At 42.1% G+C, this 15000-nt stretch overlaps 1 protein-coding gene across 1 annotated transcript in view; it reads left to right on the top strand.

Annotated features, from left to right (window-relative positions):
- Nucleotides 1-15000, top strand: part of LOC143276441 (poly(rC)-binding protein 2-like) — a 183144-nt gene that overhangs the window by 96196 nt on the left and 71948 nt on the right. The window contains exon 7 of the mRNA XM_076580933.1: nucleotides 8229-8357. Coding sequence (XP_076437048.1) covers nucleotides 8229-8357 — 129 coding nt within the window. The remainder of the gene's footprint in view (nucleotides 1-8228; nucleotides 8358-15000) is intronic.

The following is a 15000-nucleotide window of genomic DNA, read 5'->3' as shown; positions in this document are numbered from 1 at the left end:
TCAGAGAGACCGAGACAGAGAGAGAGAGACAGACAGTGAGACAGAGAGAGTCAGAGAGAGACAGAGAGAGAGACTGACAGACAGAGAGAGAGAGACAGACAGTGAGACAGAGAGTGAGAGAGAGACACAGAGAGAGAGCGAGAGTGACAGACACAGAGAGAGAGACAGACAGTGAGACAGAGAGAGTGAGAGAGAGACACAGAGAGAGAGCGAGAGTGACAGACACAGAGAGAGAGACAGACAGTGAGACAGAGAGAGTGAGAGAGAGACACAGAGAGAGAGCGAGAGTGACAGACAGAGAGAGAGAGACAGACAGTGAGACAGAGAGAGTCAGAGAGAGACAGAGAGAGAGACTGACAGACAGAGAGAGAGAGACAGACAGTGAGACAGAGATAGAGAGAGAGAGACAGAGAGAGAGATAGAACATCTAAGGCGATATTGAATGTTTGGGAGAATAAGGATTTATTTTTTTTCTGGTTTCATTTTCTTTTCTCTCTCTCTCCTTTTTTTTTCCATCGCTTTCTTTTCTGCTCTTTTCTTTCTTTCTCTTTTACTTTCTTTTTCTCCCTCTCTCTCTCTCTCTCTCTCTCTCTCTCTCTCTCGCTCTCCTGTTTTAAGCGGGGATCCATCCTTGAAGGTGCCCTATACGCTGAGTAGAGGTAAGTATTCAGGTAACGGGGTTATGTTAGGGGGTTGTTGGATGGAGAGTGAGGGTGAGTGAGTGGGGTGGGGTGTGTGTGTGGGGGGGGGGGGGGGGAAGACGGTGTTATTGGAAGGGTGTGTGGGTGGATAGGTGTCACATTGTGGGGAGAAGGGGTGGATGGTGTGGGGCTCGGGGGGGGGGGTGACGGACGGAGGAGGAGGTGGAGGAGGAGGAGTTGGTAGGGAAGGAGGAGGAAGAGGGAGGGGGTTGGTTGGTTGAATGAATGAATGGATGGATGGATGGATGATCGTGGAGAGGGGACAGGGTCTGGGGATAGGTGGGTGGGGGGGGGGGGGGTTGGGGGTGGAGAGGGGGGGGGGGGCGTTTGTTTTTGTTTGTCTCTGAAGAGGGTATCTAAGTGCCCCCGTCTCCATCTCTTCTTTGGCTTTTGTTTGTTAGTGGGTTGGTTGGTTGGTTGGTTGGTTTTTTTGTTTTTGGTTGTGTGTTTTTTTGTTGTTGTTTTTTTTTTGGGGGGGGTGCTTGTTTTGGGGGGGGTTTTTTGCTCCCGAAATACAGGTGCCCACATGACGGGAGAGGGGTGCAGACAGGTGGGGTGGGGAGGGGTGGGGGGTTAAAAACGGTCCTGCACGTAAAAGCCCCCCATTCGTGAACAGTGCATACGGGTGAACGTGGGAGGCGCAGCCCACGAACGAAGAAGGAGGAGAGAAAGACAGAAAGAGAAGAAGGAGGAGGAGGAGGGGGAGGAGGAGGAGGAAAGAAAGTGGAGGAGGAAGAAGAAGGAGGAGGAGGAAGAAGAAGGAGGAGGGTAGAGGAGGAGGAAGAAAGAAAGAAGGAGAAGAAGAAGAAGAAATGAGGAGGAGGAAGAAGCAGAAAGAGAAGGACGAGGAAGAAAGAAAGAAAGAAGAAATGAAGAGGAGGAGGAGGACAAGGACGAGAAGGAAAGAAAGAAGAAGAAGAGAGGAGGAGAAGGAGGAAAGAAAGAAAGAAATAGGAGGAGAAGGACGAGGAGGAGGAAAGAAAGAAAGGAGGAGGAAGAAGAAAAAGAAGTAGAAGGCGGACAAGGAGGAAACAAGGCAGAACAAGATGAACAAGAAAGAAAGAAAGAAAGGAAGGAAGGAAGGAGAGAGAAGAAGAAGTATTCACGGACTTTCTCCCTGAACGACGGAAATAATTCTTTGTCCAACGATGTTGGAAGGATGGGTGGGTGGATGGAAGGATGGGTGGGTGGATGGAAGGATGGGTGGGTGGGTGGATGAATGGAAGGATGGGTGGATGGATGGAAGGATGGGTGGGTGGGTGGGTGGATGGATGGATGGGTGGGTGGGTGGAAGGAAGGATGGATGGATGGATGACAATGAACGTTTGCCTGGGTTAAGCCGCTGGTCAGGAGCCAGTTGCATTGCTTGGTTCTAACTTTCTGACAGTTACACGTGACTAAATGCCTACGTCGACCGAACTACGCCATTGGTCAGCTCCATGCTAACACACAGTTAGTAGCGGGTTACGACCATGCCAGGCACTTCCGTCCGAGCAATGCAACTGGCTCCAGGAATCTGCCTGGCAGATGTGGGTGTGTAACGTGTGTGGATTTGCCCGAACGCAGTGACGCCTCCTTGAGAAACTGAAAACGATGATGATGGATGATGATGATGATGATATTGAAGCGGGCTACAGAAGCACGTCTGTCAGTCAGCCCAGGTTTTGCCAGCTGTTTGACGTGGCATTGACGGAATGAAGGAAAAACAGTTCCTGAGTTGTTCTGGCTCAGGTGTGTGTAGGGGATGGGGGTGGGGGGGGATGTGTGTGTGTGTGTGTGTGTGGAGGGGGTGTTTGTGTGTGTGTGTGTCTGTCTGTCTCTGTGTGTGTGTGTTTGTGTCTGTCTGTCTGTCTGTGTGTCTCTGTGTGTGTGACTGTGTATGTGTGTGTGTGTGTGTGTGTGTGTGTGTGTGTGTTGTGCGACGATAATTATACACTCAGGAAAGTGTAGGACGAAATACATATAAATAACACGTGCATCTAAATGCCCTCGGAAAAGTTATACTTGTGACATCAGAAGAGAGAGAGAGAGAGAGAGAGAGAGTATGTGTGTTTGTGTGTGTGCGTCTGTCTGTCTGTCAGTCTGTGCCTCTGTGTGTGTGTGTGTGTGTGTGTGTGTTCTTTCTTTCTTTCTTTCTTTCTTTCTTTCTTTCTTTTATTGTTGAACGTCCATCTACAATTGTGATTTTAGACACACACAAAAATCCACCCCCTTTCCCCACGCTACCCTTGTCACATTGTCATCACCACTTTCCCTGTTCCTCTCTGCTCTGTAAGCGAAAAAAAGAAAAAAAAGAAAGAAGAGTCTTACAGAAATAAAACAAAACAAACTAACGTGTGTGTGTGTCTGTCTCTGTGTCTGTGTCTGTGTCTGTTTGATTTATTGACCAATCTAGGCCGGCTAGCTTACAATAGATAGTATTTCATTGTTATGACAATGCATTACGTAAAAGATTTATGATGTTTTTGTTTTGTTATGTTTTGTTTTGATAATCAGTATATTAAAAAAAAAATAAAAAAAAAAAAAGATGTTATGACATCAGAGCGAATGAGAAATAAATGTACAATTCCCATCTTTCTAACGCACATATAATGTAATATCTCTCTGCTGTATCATTTCCAACGTAGTGTTCGAAAGTGTGATAGTAAGATATAAAAGAAAGCACGCGCGCGCGCGCACACACACACACACACACACACACACACACACACACACACACACACACACTCACAAAAACAAAACAAAAAAACAACGAAGAAACGCAGACGTATGTTATTGATGAGTTCAGCAGATTCCCCACTGAAAAAGGGAAAAGAGATAGTTACCCTTTCGACTTGTCTTCTTTTTACTGTGAAAAGACAACGGCCTTTCGTGTCGTAATGCAGTAAAAAGACTATCGTGTGCCGGTTGTTGTTCGGTTAATAGACACAAAAAAAATAAAATAAAATAAAACCAGCAGAAATAACAGGTATATAATGAGACACTGGGAGACGTACCAAAAAAAAAAAATAATAATAATAATAATAATAATGTCAGTTCCAAAAGGCAATATCAACTCTTGTGAGCCATTTTGCTCTTAGGATTCATTGCCCATAAAGTAAACTAAAATAGAGAGGGAGAGAGAGAGAGAGAAAGAAAGAGAGAGAGAGATGTTATATGTGATCAATGAAAAGTTCAGTCATCGAGATGTGAGTGAGTGCGTACGTGCGCATGAACGTCTGTGTGTGTGTGTGTGTGTGTGTGTGTTCTTTGTGTCATTGATTTTTTTTGTCTGTACTCTACAATGTGATTTAGACAGGTACGCATTCATTCATTTCAGTTCATACGTACGAACATACATACATACACACATACATACAATGAGTGGTGGTGGATTGGACGTGGGGAGTGAGATGTGGAGGTGTTAAGAGAAACACACACACGCGCGCGCGCGCACACACACACACACACACACACTTAGGCGCACATTCTCTCTCTCTCTCTCTCTCTCTCTCTCTCTGTGTGTGTGTGTGTGTGTGACGTGATTTTTAGAAGAAAAAAAACACAAAACAAAACTGCCTTGATGTTGCAAGTATACCAGATTCTGAAGTTGCTGTTTTGAACGATTTTTTTTTTTTTTTGGTAAGTAATTATACTCATACACACCCCAGAAAAACGGACGGGTGTGATATGTTTTAGATAGATTTTTTTTTTATATATATATATAAAAAAAATTTTTAAAAGATTGGGAAATGATGCCTTGTTTTGTTTCTTCTTTTTTTAACAATCTGTTTTTGCTGCATCAATTTACAGTAGTAGATGTAGGCGTATTATGTTTTCCACTTTTGTATTTCAATTTCATGTTTGGATGGTTGGTTGGGTTGGGTTTTTTTTATTCTGTAATTATTTGACACTTGTTTTTCAGCACTACGATTAGGTCTTGTTGTTGTTTTGTTGTTGTTTTAGGGAAGTGGAGGTGGAAGGGAGGGGTGAGGTGGAAGGGGGGGGATTAAGTAGGAGGTTTGGGGGGGGGGGAGGGAAGAGGGTAAAATGAAGAAGATATACTCTTTAGTTGTTGTTTTTTTGTTTGTTTGTGTTTTTTTTACTGCTGGTTTTTTGACTCACTTGTGTAAACAAAGTGACTCTATGTTTTAACCCGGTGTTCGGTTGTCTGTCTGTGTGTGTGTGTGTGTGTGTGTGTGTGTCCGTGGTAAACTTTAACATTGACATTTTCTCTGCAAATACTTTGTCAGTTGACACCAAATTAGGCATGAAAATAGGAAAAATTCAGTTCTTTCCAGTCATCTTGTTTAAAACAATATTGCACCTCTGGGATGGGCATAAAAAAATATGAAGCCTAATTATATGCAAACTGCATTTACTGTTATATTTATATTTTTTGTATTCTCTAAACTTGCCACTTTGATCTGATATTCTGACACAACAAGAAGTGCAGTCATTATTATCATTTTTTGTTCAAACAGGAACTTCTTTTGCTAAGCATGGAACTTTTATTTATTTTTGCAAACTTTTTGGTGCAGATAGTTAAAAAGGGAAATTACTCTGTAATTAATGCTAGGGGACTTAATTTGCCACAAGTGAGTCTTGAAGGCCTTGCCTCTCTTGTTTGTTTTGTTTTGTTTTGTTTTGTTTTCAAGATCATGACACGAAATAATCACCGCGCGTGCGCGTGTGTGTGTGGATGGAACTCGAGAGGATCATAATGATAGTAGTATGTGGCATGTTGAGAAAGAGAGGGCGCGCGCGCGCGCGTGTGTGTGTGTGTGTGTGTGTGAAGTCAGGTCAGGTCAGGTCAAAATGATCTGTGTGTATGTGTGTGCGAGAGGATTATAATGAGTATGGCATGTTGAGAGAGAGAAAGTGAGAGAGCGTGTGTATTTGTGTGTGTGTGTGTGTGTGTGAAGTCGAGTCAAAATTATCTGTGTGAATGTGTGTGTGAGAGAGAGAGAGAGAGAAAGTCGAGTGGATTATAATGATAGTAGTATGGCATGTAAAGAGAGACACAGAGAGAGAGAGAGAGGTCACCTTGTGAATTGGGCATGAACCTTCTTTCTTCTTCTTCTTCTTCTTCTTCTTCTTTTCTTTCTTTTTTCCTTTTCTTTTCTGTTTTTTTAAAAGAAGTGTTAACGCTAGAATTTCCGTACGTTTGTGTCTTTTGAATTTGAGAGATATAATGAGGGCGATAGCGAGGAGGATACCAGGTGTAGCATTTTCTTCCGAGCCCCCTTCCCCCCCACATACACGCCTCCCCCCACCCCACCCCCAACTCACTCACTCTCTCTCTCTCTCTCTCTCTCTCTCTCTCTCTCTCACATACGCAAACACACACATACACACACATACAAACACACACACGCACGCACGCACGCACACACACACAAACACACACACACATACACACACACGCGCGCGCGCGCGTGCACGCACGCACGCACGCACGCACGCACACACACACACACACACACACACACACACGCACGCACGCACACATACACACACATACACAAACACACACACACACGCACGCACGCACGCACCATTCCCCTTGGTAAGGAGAGGAAAAGGCTGAGAGTGTGTCGTCTGCTTGGAGAAGGTTAGAGGGGAGGGGTTGAATGGGGGGTGGTGGGGTTAGCTAGCGTTATTCCATCCACGCCCCTATTGTCCTTCACGGTTTTATTTTCTCGCGTGTGTGTGTGTTTGTGTGCGTATGTGTGTGTGTTTAGGTCTGTGTCTGTGTGTGTATGCGTGTCTGTGTTTGTGTGTGTGTGTGTAAGAGAGAGAGGTGGGAGTGGGAGGGGGCCTTGTTTCGGCATGATGGTGTGTTCGTGTGTTGTGTGTGTGTGTGTGTGCGTGTGGAGAGAGAGAGAGAGGCGGGGGAAGAGAGAGATTCAGATTATTTATTCATTCATAGGCTTAGGCCCCTTATGAAGGGGTAAGTGACAACATGAATACTATCAAACAAAACGAAAATATCTAACCGTTAGCCATATATAAGTATACATGTTACATAAACGTTCCAGTGAAGCACAGCATCTTAAGATGTTACGATATCCCGAAATTTAAGTGCCAGTTTCCATATATCAGTATGTCTCGTGGATGAGAATAATAAACTCAGTTCGAATAAACAAGGTTACTTAGGTGGTATGTATTTTTCTCTACTTCGACAAAGAGCGGAGGGGGGGGGGATAGAGAAGGGGGGGGGGAGCTTGTGGGAGGGGGGGGTACTTTACCTCTCACGCCCCCACCCACCCCTCCCACTCACACGTACATACACGTACAAACAACACACACACACACACACCACACCACACCACACCACACCACACCACACCACACAACAACACACAACACAACTCTACACTACACTACACTACACTACACACACAACACAACACAACACAACACAACACAACACAACACAACACAACACACAACAACACACAACAACACACAACACAACTCTACACTACACTACACTACACTACACACACACACAACACAACACAACACAACACAACACAACACAACACACACACACACACACACACACCCACACCACACCACACCACATCACACCACATCACACCACATCACATCACATCACATCACATCACACCACACCACACCACACCACACCACACCACACCACACCACATCACATCACATCACATCACATCACACCACACCACACCACACCACACCACACCACAACACACACACACACACACATATATATATATATATATATATATATATATATATATATATATATATATATACATACACACACACACACACACACACACACACACACACACACACACACACACACACACACACACACGTGCAAGTCGTTACAACGACGGGTTACGAATGGAGCTTCCACTGCAAAAAAAAAAAAAAAAGTGCGTACGTACACGGCACGTGATAATAAATGCTACCACTACTACTACTACTACTACTAATATAATAATAATGATGAGAAACACAGCGAAACCAAAGCACCTCTATCATCGTACGAGCCATGGCAATGTGTGTGTGTGTGTGTGTGTGTGTGTGTGTGTGTGTGTGTGCGCACGCGCGTGTGTGTGCGTGTGTGGTTGTGTTTGTGTGTGTGAGAGAGAGAGAGAGAGAGAGTCAGTCGTGTCTGACTGTGACTATCAGAACAGCAGAGGAGGCAACTGCTGTCCCATACTACCTGGGCTGGAATTTGATTATAGTGGAGAGTGTCTTGCCAGAGTTGCACCCCACACACACACCCCTCCACACACACACACACACACACACACACACACACACCCCCACACACACACACACACACACACACACACACACACACACACCTCCACACACACACACACACCCCTCCACACACACACACACACACACACCACACACACACACACACACACACACACACACACACACACACACACACGTGATTTACAGTGAATACGTTGTCGCATCTATCAATCAATAGAAACGGTGTTTGCTGACCTCTGTGTGGTGTGTTCGGTGTGTTTACAGTGTACGGGAGCGTCCATACAGGTGGCCAGCGAGATGCTGCCCAACTCGACAGAGCGTGCCGTCACTGTGTCCGGCACCGCCGACGCCATCACTCAGTGCATCAAGTACATCTGTGGAATCATGCAGGAGGTGAGTGGGGTGGTTTTACACATGCTCTGTTCCCTCTGCTCGTGAATGATAGTTTGGTTTGGTTTGTTTTTTTTTTGTTAAGAAGAAAAAAAAGAAGAAAGTAAATCACACACACACACACGTGTATAAATACACACACACACACACACACACACACACATATATATATATATATATATATATATATATATATATATATATATATATATATAATAGAGTGTGTGTGTTTCTCTGTCTGTCTGTCTCTGTGTCTCTCCCTCTCTGTCTCTCTCACACACACACACACACACACACACACACACACACACACACACACACACACACACACACACACACTCACACACACACACACACACACACACACACACACACACACACACACACACACACACTGATATATAATAGAGTGTGTGAGTGTTTCTCTGTCTGTCTCTATGTTTCTCCCTCTCTCTCTCTCTCTCTGTCTCTCTCTCCTCTCTCTCTCTCTCTCTCTCTCTCTATATATATATATATATATATGTGTGTGTGTGTGTGTGAGGTATAGGCTTGTTCTGAAATGTCTGTCTCATGGGTCTGTCTGTCTGTCTGTCTGTCTGTCTGTCTGTCTGTAAAATTGTTTGTGTATCAGTCACATATCCGGGGGAAAGCAAATTCGAGTTATTTTCTTGTTAATGATATGATTAAGTTCTGAAGTTTACGTTTGGTGGGGTCTCATTGTGTGTGGGTGTTGGTGCGTGTATGTGTGTGTGTGTGTGTGTGTGTGTGTGTGTGTGTGTGTGTGTATGGAGCCCGCCCGTCTGTGTGTTTGCATTGAAATAATGATTGAAATAATGTTGCTTTGTATTGCAGTGATTGAAGAAATCACGGAGAAAATGAAAATAAGCTTTTCTTTCGGCCATGTTTCAAGCCTGTTTTCAAGTAAAAGTTTCCATTAATTTTTTTTTTTTTTTAAGGAATGTGTGAACGTTTTATTGTGTTTGAGTACATTAGGTGGTCACCCCAGCAACAATGATTTTAATATTGCGACAATATCTCTCGTATTATGAAGTGAGCTATCGTCTTGATTATCACGTCACTAGTTAGCGAAGTCGACAGAGCAGTTACTTGAGCAGTATGAACTGTATTTTGTTGATATACGACATTTTTCCTTTTTTTTCCAAACACGTTTCGTGAAAATAATAATGCTTGGAAAAAAAGAAAAAAGAAATGGAAAGCTTATCAATAGCAAAGTTTGAAGTTTGAACCAAGATTGAATGGACTGATTCCCTTTTGAGTTAACGAGTTAGATACAATGATTGGAATTATGACCTTTTGAAAATGGAATCATTCCTAGGTGGAACGAATCAACTCAAAGGTAGAAGCTTGTATCATATATATGTATACACCCCAATATTCCTGGTGACCCCGGTACACTTGGTAATAAAATTCTACTTTATTCTGTTCTGTATATCAGCAGCTTATTTTCTATTTCTCCTTGGTCACTTTGTGAATTTGTTTTAGCCAAGTTATTCAACCACTGTATTCAAGGGCTGTGTTGTCCAAAACGATCTTAGCAGCACTGTGGTTTGCTTTAAGTTAATTTAGTGCTAATTATAAAACTCCCCCCACCCCTGCCCCCCAAGTGTATTTCCAGAATTCAGCGTCGACTTTGAAATAGGGGGGCGGGGGGGGGGGGGGATTCTCTACGCAAAGCAAACTTAGCGGCTGCTAAGATCGATTATGTGCAAAGCAGCCCTGTTAATAATACCAGTGGTTTGTTTCTTTTTCGCTTGTCTCATGTTGGTGGTGTTGTTTTCGTTGTTGTAAACAATGACATGTTTTCTTTGACGTCTTGTATATTCTCACAGGTTACCCCCCCCCCTCCCGCCTCATGTGAAACCAGATCTGGTAGCATTCTTGGTTGTATATATTGAATAAATCAAAATGAATGCTACTTATGTTTGTCTTCTTAAACAAATGAATAAATAATTATTTTTTTTAACCGACGAGGGGACGCAACTCTTTGAGCTGATGCTGCTTCGCTAGATTTTTGGGGGTTTTTTTTTGGTCAGCTTTTGCGTTGGTACTGGTACATAAAACGTTCCTATCAGGGAAAATATTCATTGTAATGAAGGTTTCAAGGTTTCAGTAACTTTTCTTTTCAACCCCTTTCGTGGTTGAGTGGATTGCAAAGAAAGATACCAACAACCAAAAATGTAAAGAAAGATACCAACAACCAAAAATGTAAAGAAAGATGTATGAAAAAAAAAAACCACATGGAGACACAGGCACGGCTGTTTTACGTTACTATATTTCTTTTCTTTCTTCTTTTTTTTTTAACAGTATAGTACATCTGTCTCACTGTCTCTGTCTGTCTCTCTTTCTCTGTGTCTCTGTCTCTGTCTGTCTCTCTTTCTCGCTGAATCACGTCGAACCTCCAGTAAGTGATAGAGAACTAAAACAAAACAAAAAAAAACAACTAAACAAAACATACAGAATAGATTTTTTTTGTTTGTTTGTTTAAATGAAACAGGTACTAAAAATCATATTAAACCTTTTTGCTTTATAGCACAGCCGACCGCAGAGGTCCCATTTCAGGGATGACTGATAACCCCTGAGCGCTCGTCAAAAAAAAAATATATATATATATATAAAATTATGTATATATATATATATATATATATATATATATATATATATATATATATATATATATATATATAAGTAAAAATAAAATAAAATAAAAAAAGAATAAATAAATTCATTAAACACAAGATGTTCAAAACATTCCACAGGGAGAATACGACCCACTTGGAAATGAAGTTTTGGCTGAGAGATAGAGAGGGCGGAGTGGGGGGGGAAATGGAAATCGAAATCGAAACTTTTTTTATTGAGGGGAAAAGGAATAGACACTTATCGGCCTGTTTTCATCCTACCCTCGTAAAAAAAACAAAAAAAAAACAACGTATAAACTAATCTAGGAAATACAAGAAGACTGAAAAAAAAAAAAAAGGAGGGGGAAAAAAATAACACATTGCATGGCAACAACAACGACAAGAAGAACAATAAATGGCATAGAAAATAGAAGAGAGAGAGAGAGGGGGGGGGAGAAAGAGAAAGAAAGAGAGAGTGGGTTCAAGATTTCTGTGAGAGAGAGAGAAAGGGAAAGAGTTAGGGGTAAAGAGATAGAGAAAGAGAGGGAAAGGGAAAGAGTTAGGGGTAAAGAGATGGAGAAAGAGAGAGAAAGGGAAAGAGTTAGGGGTAAAGAGATGGAGAAAGAGAGAGAAAGGGAAAGAGTTAGGGGTAAAGAGATAGAGAAAGAGAGAGAAAGGGAAAGAGTTAGGGGTAAAGAGATAGAGAAAGAGAGAGAAAGGGAAAGAGTTAGGGGTAAAGAGATAGAGAAAGAGAGAGAAAGGGAAAGAGTTAGGGGTAAAGAGATGGAGAAAGAGAGAGAAAGGGAAAGAGTTAGGGGTAAAGAGATAGAGAAAGAGAGAGAAAGGGAAAGAGTTAGGGGTAAAGAGATAGAGAAAGAGAGAGAAAGGGAAAGAGTTAGGGGTAAAGAGATAGAGAAAGAGAGGGAAAGGGAAAGAGTTAGGGGTAAAGAGATAGAGAAAGAGAGAGAAAGGGAAAGAGTTAGGGGTAAAGAGATAGAGAAAGAGAGAGAAAGGGAAAGAGTTAGGGGTAAAGAGATAGAGAAAGAGAGGGAAAGGGAAAGAGTTAGGGGTAAAGAGATAGAGAAAGAGAGGGAAAGGGAAAGAGTTAGGGGTAAATAGATAGAGAAAGAGAGAGAAAGGGAAAGAGTTAGGGGTAAAGAGATAGAGAAAGAGAGAGAAAGGGAAAGAGTTAGGGGTAAAGAGATAGAGAAAGAGAGAGAAAGGGAAAGAGTTAGGGGTAAAGAGATAAAGAGAGAGAGGGAAAGGGAAAGAGTTAGGGGTAAAGAGATAGAGAAAGAGAGGGAAAGGGAAAGAGTTAGGGGTAAAGAGATAGAGAAAGATAGAGAAAGGGAAAGAGTTAGGGGTAAAGAGATAGAGAAAGAGAGAGAAAGGGAAAGAGTTAGGGGTAAAGAGATAGAGAAAGATAGAGAAAGGGAAAGAGTTAGGGGTAAATAGATAGAGAAAGAGAGAGAAAGGGAAAGAGTTAGGGGTAAAGAGATAGAGAAAGAGAGGGAAAGGGAAAGAGTTAGGGGTAAATAGATAGAGAAAGAGAGAGAAAGGGAAAGAGTTAGGGGTAAAGAGATAGAGAAAGAGAGAGAAAGGGAAAGAGTTAGGGGTAAAGAGATAAAGAGAGAGAGGGAAAGGGAAAGAGTTAGGGGTAAAGAGATAGAGAAAGAGAGGGAAAGGGAAAGAGTTAGGGGTAAAGAGATAGAGAAAGAGAGAGAAAGGGAAAGAGTTAGGGGTAAAGAGATAAGAGAGAGAGGGAAAGGGAAAGAGTTAGGGGTAAAGAGATAGAGAAAGAGAGAGAAGAGTTAGGGGTAAAGAGATAGGGAAAGGGAAAGAGTTAGGGGTAAAGAGATAGAGAAAGAGAGAGAAAGGGAAAGAGTTAGGGGTAAAGAGATAGAGAAAGAGAGAGAAAGGGAAAGAGTTAGGGGTAAAGAGATGGAGAAAGAGAGGGAAACAGTGAGAGAGAACTCAGTATCTCTATGAGAGAGTAGGGGGGGGTGGGTGGGAGAGATAAAGAGGGAAAGGGAAAGAGAGAGAGAACTCGAGAACTATTAGAGAGAGAGTGAGAAAGAGAGAGGGAGAGAACTTCAGAACAATTAGAGAGAGTGAGAGAAAGAGAGGGAGAACTACAGAACAATTAGAGAGAGTGGGAGAGAAAGAGAGAGGGAGAGAACTTCAGAACAATTAGACAGAGTGAGAGAAAGAGAGAGAGAAATCAAGAACTTTTAGAGAGAGTGAGAAAGAGAGAGGGAGAGAACTCAAAGAACAATTAGAGAGAGTGAGAGAAGAGAGAACTCGAGAACTATTAGAGAGAGAGTGAGAGAAAGAGAGAGAGAACTTCAGAACTATTAGAGAGAGTGAGAGAGAAAGAGAGAGGGAGAACTCAAGAACTATTAGAGAGAGTGAGAGAGAAAGAGAGAGGGAGAACTCAAAGAACTATTAGAGAGAGTGAGAGAGAAAGAGAGAGAGAGAGAACTTCAGAACTATTAGAGTGAGAGAAAGAGAGAGAGAGAGAACTCAAGAACTATTAGAGAGAGAGTGAAAGAGAGAGAGAACTCAAAGAACTATTAGAGAGAGAGTGAGAGAGAAAGAGAGAGAGAACTCAAGAACTGTTAGAGAAAGAGTGGGCGAGAAAGAAAGAGAGAGAGAGAGAGAGAGAACTCAAGAACTATTAGAGAGAGAGAGTGAAAGAGAGAGAGAGAACTGTTTTAGAGAGAGAGAGAGCTCTGAGAGAGATTTGAAAAAGTGAGAGGGAGAGAAAGAAAGGGGAGAGAGAGAGAGAGAGACAAAAACTAGGGGATAGAGAGAGAGATTCTCTTTCAGAGAGAGAGAGAGAGAGAGAGAGCACGATTTTTGAGAGAGTGAGTGAGAGAGAATCCAAGAACTCTGAGAAAGAGAGAGCGAGTGGGTGGGAGGAGGGGGGAGAACGAGAGAGACAGACAGACAGACAGACAGACAGAAAGAGAGAGAGAGAGAGAATCGAGTACTATATTAAAAGGTTCACAGACATGGCACGTTCAGCTTGAAAACACGCCAGATGCACCGAAAAACAGGCACAAGATTTTTTTTTTTTTTTTTTTACTTTCTTTCTTTCTTCTTTTTATTTCTTTTGTTTGTTTTTTTGGTCTCTCTGTGAGTGTATTAATTTGTTGTTGTTTTTAACATGAACGTGGATTTTTTTTTTTTCTTTCTTTTCCTTGGAATTTTTGCACAGGGACAAGTCTATTGTTATTGTTGTTGTTGGCATGGGTTCTTTTACGTGCGTGCGCTAAGTGCATAGGCTGTTCATAGGGGCTTGGTTTCTTCCGAATGACTGTGTCTTTATCTGTGTGTGTGTGTGTGTGTGTGTGTGTGTGTGTGTGTGTGTGTGTGTGTGTGTGTGTGTGTGTGAACGCGCACTCACGTATATAATGAATATGTGTTAGCTGTGACTTTGTATGCACGCGCGCGCTCGTGTTTGCGTGTGTGCATGAGAGAGAGAGTACTAGAGAGATTGAGAGCGGCCATGTATATTATGTGTTTATTAATTTTGACAGTGGTTTGTTTGAAAAAGATTGGAGTGTGCGCTGCTGTGTCAGCAGTCACAATCTTTTTTGCACACACGTGTGCAAAATGTTTTCTGTTTTTCTTTTCTTTTTCTTTTTCTTTTTTTTCTTCTTCGTTATTTTAATGACATCTCTCGCAACCCGCCAATCTGAGGCAAGCGTATGTCTGTCTGTCTGTCTGTCTGTCTGTCTGTCTGTCCCGAGAGTTAAAAAAAAAAGTTTTTAAAGAAGAAAAGAACAGGGAAATACTACAACTAAAATCAAGCCAAAGTCGTTGTTTTTTTTTTTTCTTTAAAATAATATGATAACATCAATGATAATAATAATAATAATAAAGGTAATAATGATGATTATTAGTATTTATATAGCGCTGAATCTTGTGCAGAAACAACAAAAAAAAAAAATCAGAGCGCTTTCACAAAAGTCATTCACACGCATGCTTAACTCTAAAACTGGAGA

The sequence above is a fragment of the Babylonia areolata genome, chromosome 32 (genome assembly GCF_041734735.1).
Source record: "Babylonia areolata isolate BAREFJ2019XMU chromosome 32, ASM4173473v1, whole genome shotgun sequence".
Taxonomy (NCBI): domain Eukaryota; kingdom Metazoa; phylum Mollusca; class Gastropoda; order Neogastropoda; family Buccinidae; genus Babylonia; species Babylonia areolata.
Note: the sequence above shows the minus strand (reverse complement) of the source record. Positions and strands in the feature narration are given on the sequence as shown.